The sequence below is a fragment of the Humulus lupulus genome, chromosome 5, assembly GCF_963169125.1.
Source record: "Humulus lupulus chromosome 5, drHumLupu1.1, whole genome shotgun sequence".
NCBI lineage: Eukaryota > Viridiplantae > Streptophyta > Magnoliopsida > Rosales > Cannabaceae > Humulus > Humulus lupulus.
This window is the reverse complement of record NC_084797.1, coordinates 216,368,959-216,379,333: the sequence shown is the minus strand read 5'-3', so window position 1 is coordinate 216,379,333 and position 10,375 is coordinate 216,368,959. Positions and strand designations below refer to the sequence as shown.

Below are 10,375 nucleotides of genomic sequence, written 5' to 3'. Positions count from 1 at the left end.
GTCTGAAGAGCCCAATTTAAATCTAAATGTACCATTATAGCCACTATTGTCCTTGCATGGAATATCCAATAAATTTTGTCTTCATGCTTAAATGTCAAACCTCTACCAGATGCTGCTTTGATTTGGAATGAAAAGATATTAATTAAATTTAAATGAATAAAAGTTAAAAACCATTAATGCATTGGCCTTTGACTACATTTTAAAGCAACGAGTCCAAGTCACTGTACTCTGCAAATTATTTAAAACAATCTAGTGTGGAACTAAGTTTTTCATAAACCATTAAAATCACCAGACTAATTCTTAGTTGAATGTATTAATCAAATCACTTATAGTGTTTACAATACATTGGTCAAAGGTAAATTTAAGAAACGCCATTAAACTGGATCTAAAATTACAAATACGTTGAATGGCTCAAGCTGACCTCTCAGATTGGTTCTTAGATCATCATTCTACCAATTTAGATTCTTCACATTAGCAAGTAGCTATATAGTAGTAGTACCACAACACATCAGACAGGCTTAACCTTCACATGCCTCCATTTTGAGTGATGGGCGTATTCAAACACATATACTTGAACGGTTGTAATTCAAGGAAATTCACTTACAATCAAGACTTTCATCATCAGCATTCCAAAATCTCTGATTTTGCAAATCATGTGCTACTTCCCACTTAGTAGTCAGTATTCAATCTTCTCCTTAAGCCTCATAGTTAACAAAACAGACAACGCTACTGTACTTTGAGTGCTTTAAAGTATATAATTGTTGACTTTGGAATAACATGAAGTCTACATTACTGGTAATACTATCCTTTGGTTGAATCTTGAATATGCATGAAAGAGTGAAGAATCTACAGCTCTATTTACAACACCCCATGTTGAATATCAGAGCTAATAAAGCTTATAAGTTCCCCAGACAGACAGCTTTCCTGACACCTGAAACATGTAAAGAAAAAAGGCAACATTTACAATTGTGGGGAAAAAAAGTAAAAGAATGAAGGGGAGGTGGTTAACCTCATCTTTTCTCTGGTAGACAGCTATCCATCCAATGCTAATTTCATGTGCAAAATGCAGTTCTCATACTTCATGGAACATAAAGCTCCTTCAGCTTCGAGCCACAAATTCAATAATGCTTGTGGGTGTACCTCCTCAGCAAGCTGGTGATTTTCTTTCAGTGCTTTTCTAAAATCCTGCATCTTATATTTACAACAAATATGACATTATGATTTTCCTGTTGGTATCAACATTAAGTGCCAACATGACAGATAATTGTCAGAATCATAATCAATCTTACAGGACTAATGTTATTGCCCCTGTCAGAGCCCACATCTTGAGATGAAGGGCAGACATCTTGTATTTTCCTGGTGGACAGATGAGGATAACTCTTATGCCAATCATGGTCACTTCGGCTGTCAAGCTCATGACGAGCAAAAAGACCTCTTGTAGTTGTTAGTTGGGAATCCACGTTTGCCTGCTGAAAAGATTATTCAAGTTCTCAAAATACAAAGTAAATATCCACAACTCACACGCATGTGAGCAAAATACATTTTCTTCTTCCTAACCCCACCCCTTAAAATAGATACAGCACAAGAATAGACTATTTTACCAATCACCCCATCTCTGAACATAGTTCTCTCTCACATACGCACAAAAACCCAGAAGACCTAGTAAATAAAGCACATAAATGAAAGAAAGGGAAAAAAAAAGGCACTTAAAAGTTAAAAAAATTCATATATAATTCCACAGTTATACTAAGGGTTTTATAAATAGTCAACTAACTTCCCATAACTCAAGGATGAGTAAACAGTACTAACATAAGAAAACCAACCCCTTAGCATAGTTAAAAAAATAAGCAATGTAAACACCCAAAAGAGTTTTGCAAAAGGCATGGAGGAAGAAATTCCATATTTCTTTCAAATCAGACTCAAACAAATAGGCACCCTGCCCAGACTCATAACAGATAGGCACCCTCCCCGGACACAAAAAAGATATGCACATTCCCTACCTCATGGATTGCTGTCAACTTATCAAGATAATCCAGACTGCCTGCATGTGCCAAATCAAACATTGGAGCCTTTTCTCCAACCCTGTGATTTATAAGCTCATAAAGATTATTGATTATATGCCGGATCATTTCATGCTCATGCTCATTCAATGAATCTAAATCATTGGAGCAATTTTGAAGGAGCAACTCTGACAGAGTACTTATTACATTAATCATAGTGGCAACATTTATTTTTGGGCATTTAGACAGAGACTGAGATAGAAATTGAAGTACTTCACTACAATCATCAACAACACCAACTCCAGAAGAGGATAAGTTTGGATTGTGCCCCATTGCAAGGACTGGCAGATTTACAGTGCCATTGTTGTGCACCACATCCTTATTTCTATCTGCAAAGCCTGAAACATTCACGTCTGTAACAGGCATCTTTTTTGATGTGACGATTCTGTCATCAAGAAATGGTTTAACCCTTTGTGAAAAACTGAGTGAAGAACTACTTTGTGAGTTTTTAAGCTTGGCAGATTCTTTTCCATGTTCATAAATTGCATTAGAATGTCCATAGGCATTTGCATTGCTGAATGCAGGAAGCTTTGATCCAGCTGCATTGATCAGTCCAGGAGTCTTTAATCCAGCTGCATTGCTCGATCCTGGAAGCTTTGATCCAGCTGAATTGAGTATTCCAGGAATCTTTAATCCAGCTACTTTGAGCAGTCCAGGAATCTTTAATCCAGCTGCATCACTTGATCCAGGAAGCTTTGATCCAACTGCATTACGCAGTCCAGGAGTATTTAATCCAGCTGCATTGCTCGATCCAGGAAGCTTTGATCCAGCTTCATAAGAATTATTAAGTTGTTGCCCTTTGTATGACAAATTAAATGAATATTCAGTCTTCGCACAAGATGAAAAACAATCTTCAACACCCGTATTCTCAAAACAATCTACATTTTCTTTGGCACAAGAAGGGAAAAATTGAGGCGCTTGTGGGTTCAAACTGCTACCTGCCTCCATCTCATTATCATGAGAGTGTGAGTTTAAAGACTCTGAAACTCTGAAGGGAGATTTCATAGACTTCTGAACTCTCATTGCAAGAAGTGATTGATCTACTGTACTGTCATGCACACCATCCTTAGTTCCATCTGCAAAGCCTTCAGCATTCACTTTTGTAACAGACATCTCATTTGATGCGAAGACTCTGTCAACAAGACATGGTTTTACCATCTGCAGCGGCAAACTGACTTCAAAACTACTTTTTGTGTTTTTTAGCATGGAAGATTCTTTTCCATGTTCATGAATTACATTAGAATGTTGATAGCCAGGAGGTTTTGATCTAGCTATATTGTGCAATCCAGAAGTTTTTATTTTACCTGCATTGCGCAATTCAGGAGACTTTGATCCAGGTGTCTTGCTCGATCCAGCTTCATAAGAATCTTTAAGTTGTTGCTCTTTGTATGATGAATTAAACTTTTCATGTGCACCCTCCAAGAATGATGAACTATAATCTTCACCACAGTAATTCTCTAAATTATCTACATTTCCTTTGGCACGAAAAGGGACAAATTGAGGCGCTTGCGGGTTCAAACTGCGACCTGGTACCAACTCATTATCAAGCGAGGATGAGCTCAACAACTTTGAAGCTCCGGAGTGAGATTTTATATAACTTTGGATTCCGACTTCAAGGACTGATAGATCTACTTTACTATTATGCACAACATCCTTCAATCCATCCTCATATCCTTCAACATATACTTCTGCAACAGGCATCTCCTTTGATGTAAAGACTCTGTCAACAAGACATGGTCTAGCTATTTGCAGAGAACTGAGTGCAGAATTACTTTGTAGTGTTTTTGGCATGGAAGATTCTTTTCTGCGTTCATGTATTGCATTGGAATGTTGATAGCCAGTTGCATTGCTGAATCCAGGAGGCTGTGGTCCAGCTGTGTTTCGCAATCCAAAAGTCTTAAATCCAGCTGCATTGGACAATTTAGGAGACTTTGATCCATTATTGCTTGATCCAAGAAGCTTAGATTCAGCTTCATAAGAATCCTTAAGTTTTTTCCCTTTGTATGATGAATTATATTTTGTATGTTCACCCTCCAATAATGATGAAAAATAGTCTTCAGCACAATTACTCTGTAAATAATCTACATTTACTTTGGCACAAGAAGGGACAAATTGAGGTGCTTGTGGGTTCAAACTGCTACATGACACCAACTCTTTATCAAGAGATTGTGAGCTCAACAACTTTGAAGCTCTGAAGGAATATTTTCTAGAATTCTGGAGTCCCATTGCAAGAACTGATAGATCTTCTGTACTATTATTCACAAAAGCCTTAGTTCCATCTGCATAACCTTCAACATTCACTTCTGCAACAACCATCTCATTTGATGTAAAGACTCTGTCAACAAGTTTAACCATTTGTGGCGAACTGAGTGAAGAACTACTTTGTGAGATTTTAAGCGTGGAAGATTCTTTTCTAGGTTCATTAATTGCATTAGAATATTGATAGCTAATTACATTGTTGAACCCAGGAGGTTTTGATCCAGCTGTGTTGCGCAACGCAGAAGTCTTTGATCCAGGTGCAATACACAATTCAGGATGCCTTGATCCGGTTGTATTGCTCGAACCAGGAAGCTCTGGAAGTAATTGAGGCACTTGTGGGCTCAAACTGCTACCTGCATCCAACTCATTATCAAGAGAGTGTGAGTTCAAAGACTCTGAAGCTTTGAAGGGAGATTTTTTAGAATCCTGTAGTCCTTTCCAACAAGGCGAGTCCAAATCAGATTCGTTATCATCAAACCTTTTTGAAGAGTTTTCCATGCCTGCCACGGTGCCACATTGTTCCATCACCACATGATCAGTGGGACTATCTTCTGAAGTAAATTGCAGCTTGGATTTTTCCAACACCAATGGGTCAGAACCCTTAGAAGAAATAGACTTGACATTGGTTATTTCCTTGCTTTTTTCTACGAGGCTTTTATCATAATCACATAGCACCCTTTTGCCAGATATATTTCTACTAGAAGAACTCTGGTTATTACTGCCGACATCATTTTCAGTCAAATTTATACCTGAAGATAAACTGTGGCTCGATGGTGAAAAAGTCTTGGCGGTGACTGATAATCCCAGCATGGAACCTGAAAATTCAAGGAGTTAGACATATAAAACGTATAAGGCCCATTGGAAAAGGCAAATGAAGGAATAAGAACAAAGACACATCACACATGATACAATAGCTCACCTGGAGGAATCTTTTGAAGCATTGATGAAGATGGCACATCTGATGCAGTCGAAACCTTAGAAGAACTTATATTAAAATCTACCACGGAAAGAAAGATACTTTTAGCATATCCTCGCTCAATGCAATAACAAAACAAACAGTTTGTCCATTTCTAAGATCAAATAATTGTGCTTTCATGTACAATATCACAATTCCAAGATAAGATTTCAATTTATGAGCAACAAAATTTCCCCCAAAAAAAGAGTAATAATAACACCTTCACAATGAATGCTAAACATTTTTGTCTTTATCTGTTAGATATCTATTAGCCACACTTCTATATAAAGCATCAAATGATCACAAAGTTGGCAAAACACATGTCAGAAGCAAAATATGATCCACTTAACTTGAGAACACGAGGTCTTGAAATTTACAAAGATTCCAAAGAAAGATTTTAAAGCCAAAAAAGTTACCTTTGTCAAGCAAGCTTTCCTGAACTGGTGATGGAGAATCCCAATATCCTTGGGAAGAAGGAAATGTGTATTGAGGGAACACAGCTGGGTCCACCAAATCAGAAAAATCATCAAAAGAAGACAAAGCCGATACAGCAAAACCAGATTGATGGGTAAAACTAGGATAAATTGAAGCCGATAATGGTTTGAGTTCATCTTCCAAATTGAGGCTAGACAACGGAGAAATGGTATCAGAAGAGTCGAAGTGGTTGCTTGGAGCAGGGGTAAAGAGTTCAAGACTGGAAGCACCGGTCAACGAATTCAAAGCCGGCAGTTGACCCAAAGGCCGGCTCATGGTGAAAAGTTGAGCCGAAGGTGACAAACGGGAACGCGAAGCCGCAGCTGCAGCCGGCGACGATGATGAAGAAGACCCTTTCTTGCCATAAACCACCTCCATTTTTGGCACAATATACCCTTTTTCGAAGCAAAAAACCAAGCTTTATAAAAACCCAGTTGAGTAAATACTGATCAAAGTCAAAACCCAATTCACATACATAAGAATTTACAAAAAAAAAAAAAGTGTGTTTTTAAGAAGGGTAGTTTCACTTGAGTAAGCTTTAAAGAAAATCAAAGCGTACCCAGAAACTGAAAATTCAAAAAGAAAACCTGCTTGGGTTCCTTCACTTGCTTGGATTAGGGGAAAGACTCCATCTTCATGACAACCCTCCTCATCCTCCTTGAGAGAGTTTTTCCATGAGATTACAAGGCTGCTTCTCCTCAAGTATTTGGCTTTAATTGTTTGATTATATTATTATAATGCATCTCTTCAATTTTTTTCACTCCAAATTGGAGAAAATCAGTGGGCTCGTAGTTGACCAAAATACCCTTAAAATACTTTAGTAGTGTTGGGTAAAAGTATCAAAAAGAAAAAAAAAATTCTTAATATTAAAATAAATAAATAAAATTACATTTTTCTATTTTCTTTCATTTCCCTTCTACTCCCAAACAAAAATATACTTGTTTTCTTTTATTTATCTTTTCTTTTCCTAATATTTTTTCTCTACTTTCTATTTTCTATCCACTCTACCAAATATAGGATAAATGAAACATTCTTGTTTAATTTAAAAAAAAATAAATTTAAAAATAAAAATATCTCAAAAAATAATAATAATAATTTTTATTTATTTGTTTAGAATGAAATATTTTGGCCAAGTAAATTTATAACAAATGCAAAACATTCAAATGCTAATACGATAATTTCATGTGAAAAAATTATTTCACTTAACACAAAGAACTTAATTATTTCCTAAAAAACTTAATTATTAAAATTAGAAATATTAAAACCAATTACCTAAAATTAGAAACAGATATAATACTATATGATCTGATTATCTGACGTTAGGGCTCTAACAGAAACATTATCCCAATAGATTCTATTCTAATAACACGTTTAACAGAAATTGTTTTTTTTTTAAATTTATATAAAAAAAATAATAATTTGTTTATTCTTAATAAATATATTATTTATATATTAGAAAGTGAAGAGTAAAGATGTCCGCTAACACACTACTTGCTTCGTAAGGAAGGAAAATTAGATTCTCCTTATCAACTAGATAATAATGAAACGACAAAAAATAATAATAATAATAAATTGAAAGTTCAAATATATTTTTAAATAAAATCTTTAAATTTGTAGCACTTATACCTTTCGATTTAAATGCATAATATAATAAAACTCACTTTATATCATTGCTATTTTTTTTAAAATTAATCAATTTTAAATGTTTTAAATGATTGTAGTGATTAATTTTTAAAAATATCAAAATATTTTTAGTTAAATTATAACTAAATAGCATTATGTATTTATATTTAAATTCTTAAATTCTATTTAATTTTAAAATAAATAATATATTGACTTGAGTTTTTGCCAACTACAATTATAACTAGAAAGCTAAAAACCAACGAAACAAAGACATTTTTACTTAGTTTTTAATTCGATCTAGTTTACGAGTTAATGTTATCGATAAAAAACTTGCAATGCTTAAGTTCTTTTTTGGTTTGTAATTTGGCAGCATTTTTTAGCTTGCTCAAGTTCACTTGTATTTACAATGAGATCCAAGCCCTATTACAAATAACTATGGATGCTTAAGGCTTTTGGATGTGGGCTAACAACAATGATTGATATAATTACATGGTAAATACTTGATTTACTTAAAGGAAAGAAAGGTAGACGTGTTAAGTGGAGAGCTTAGCATCCTTTGCTAGGCAAGTAAGTTGAGTTACTTGTGTTATCGAGTACCCATGTATGGGGTTGATTGGGGAAGTTACGACTACATCAGGGGAAGTGGTGGATAGAGTTAGGTGGCACATCCCCACTTCCCGAGTATGATCTTGTTATTCTAACAATTCCAATTGCCCGTTGTACCGAAGGACAACCACTCTTCCCATGCAGCCACCACGCAAGTTACTGGTAGGTGAGCACGCATGCTCTTGTGTCAAGGTATGGTCCCCACATTCTTTTTGTCCTTATGCATGGTTGTGGCTTCTTTGGCAAGTAACAATGAGCCCGAGTAAATATTCTTCTTGCATGATTCAGAATCTAGTCACTTGGGCTCTTTTCTAGAGTGCGACAATACTACAATATAGACTTTATGTTTACGTTGTTTTTCGTCAACTTAATTATGTAGAGCAATAATCAATGATTTAGAAAAAATTGAAGAAATCAGAGATTTTTAACGTGGTTCAACAGTAATCTGCATACGTCCACGAGTCACTGTTATTATGAACACTCTATCAAAGCTTCGGATGAAAGCAATTTGGCAGAGTTTCTTCTTAGTACAAATTTGTATGTCAGTACAAATGACCTAGTCCAGGCTATTTATAGACCTGGTTATAGGAATATCTTCCTCCCCAATTCAGGGAAGTTACAATCAAATGTTTAAATTAAAATAAATATATGAATTAATAATACAAAACAAATGCATTAATTAAATAACGATCTCATAAAAATAGGGATTCGTTACACGGTGTTGACCAATCCTAGAGGAATAGGGATTTCCTAACAGTTTTCCCGTGTGGTAAACGCGTCATCGAGCTTGATCGCCGCCATAACGCACTTTCGAGATCAACCATACTTTGAGCTCGTCATTTTGTTGTTGCCTCCTCTCTCGATGAGTCGATCGAATTCATCCCTCGAAGAAGGTTGGTATCTTCGAGCCTGCAACTTATGCTCGAACGATGATAGCAGAAATGGAACTATTTGTACAAGTGTACTGTTAACATTTGTTATTCTCGAGCTTACTCTTTTACATTTCGAGGCAATTTATTTAATCTCAAATTTTGGGTGTAACATTTTGCCCCATCAAAAGTGTTGGTTCGAATCCTTTGAGAATAAAACTTTTGAACTTCACTTTCGGAAAACGTGTCCACCTACCACACTCGAGTATGGCCACGTGTCCCTAGAGAATAGCATACCGAGAGTACTCGAGTACTCTTTTCTCTGAACATGTCCTTTCCTATTCCTTTTTTGCTGCCAATTCTCGAAATCATATGTTGTCCATCAGATCACGTTTTAACCCAAATTAAGGGCTCATATTTCCCTTTGAATATCACATTTTTGCCTATTTAAACCCCCTCTTCACCTTTTTCACCTTCACTTTTACGTTTCAATCTTTCAGAAAGAAAACCAAAGCCAAAGCCAAAAAGAACACGAGACTTTTATGTTTTCCAAACCCAAGAAGTAAATCAACATCGATTTGCTTGGTTTTGTTGCATCGTTCCTACTTCCGACCCTTCGATCCAGCATTTCCTCATTCCCTGTATCAACCTAGTGTAAGTTCACTGGACTTTATCACTCATTTTTTGTACGTTTTTGTTTTTATATATCTTCATGCATGAAAGAAAAGAGGGCAGGCATGGTCCTTGTTATATTTCTGTGATCTTTACTATACGTAGGAGTTTTTTTATTTGTAGGGTGTATAATATTTTATGGGTAGAACCTTGTTTATGGAAAAAAAAATTGGTAAAGATGGCTTCTTTCTGATTATGGGGTAATCATATATAGGTTTCGTGTAGAGTAAGAAATAGGGCTTTTGATTAGGGTTTTAGTGCACGTATCCCGATAATATCTCCTTTTTGGATAACTGCCCATTTTTTCCTAAAAATATGGGATATCCCAAACTGAAAGTAATTGCCCCACTCTCGCGTGGGTCCACTCTCGATGCCCCGAACTTTTAGTAGCTTGGTTCTGACATTTGAGTCAATCTCGCTATTTCAAGCCTTCAGGCTCGATTAATGCAATCTCATTATCCCGAGCTTGCAAACTCGAGTTATTAAGACTTAACTCTTTCCACTCTTTTTTAAATATTGGGCCCTCACCTTTTTCTTTCTTGTTAGATGTCGTAGTCTTCAGAGAATCGGTGGGGGCCCGAGCTCGCGATTTCTTACCATTTGTTGTCTCCTCGAGCTGAGTCACCATTTTCCCGAAACCAGCATTTGATCCGGGAGCATAAGGAACGTCTCAAACAGGAAGATATTCGAGCCAACTTTCGACGCCAGATTGACGAAGTCGAAGAGGGAAAAAGGAAGAGGTTGCAATTTTCCATGTATCCTGACCCAGACCCCAAAATCCGACCAGTTCCGCTAGACCCCAAGTGTAGGGTCACAATAGCCTTCTCCCCAGGCGAACTCTCTTTCGAATTCATGGA

General features: G+C 36.1%; 1 protein-coding gene across 7 annotated transcripts; it reads right to left on the bottom strand.

Annotated features, from left to right (window-relative positions):
- Positions 1–285: 285 nt before the first annotated feature.
- LOC133778164 (uncharacterized) lies at positions 286–6,489 on the bottom strand. Of its 7 annotated transcripts, none has more exons than XM_062218020.1 (7): positions 6,336–6,489; positions 5,691–6,143; positions 5,239–5,316; positions 2,001–5,134; positions 1,290–1,469; positions 1,010–1,191; positions 286–931 (listed from the first exon to the last, which is right to left on the bottom strand). In XM_062218020.1, exons 2-6 carry the CDS (start codon positions 6,124–6,126, stop codon positions 1,033–1,035), a joined length of 3,987 nt encoding a protein of 1,328 aa, XP_062074004.1. In that variant the 5' UTR covers positions 6,127–6,143; positions 6,336–6,489; the 3' UTR covers positions 286–931; positions 1,010–1,032. The 7 variants fall into 7 exon arrangements, with proteins under 7 accessions (XP_062074004.1, XP_062074010.1, XP_062074009.1 ...); XM_062218026.1 differs by having other exon boundaries at positions 1,010–1,185; XM_062218025.1 differs by having other exon boundaries at positions 1,290–1,466.
- Positions 6,490–10,375: the final 3,886 nt, after the last annotated feature.

Bases quoted from the DNA above. Each gene is read 5' to 3' on its own strand.
- LOC133778164 (XM_062218020.1), bottom strand. From the start codon at position 6,126: ATGGAGGTGGTTTATGGCAAGAAAGGGTCTTCTTCATCATCGTCGCCG. The intron at 5,317-5,690 runs GTAACTTTTTTG...TTTCCGTGGTAG, and splicing joins GGAAAGCTTGCTTGACAAAG to ATTTTAATATAAGTTCTTCT. The intron at 5,135-5,238 runs GTGAGCTATTGT...TTGAATTTTCAG, and splicing joins GCTTCAAAAGATTCCTCCAG to GTTCCATGCTGGGATTATCA.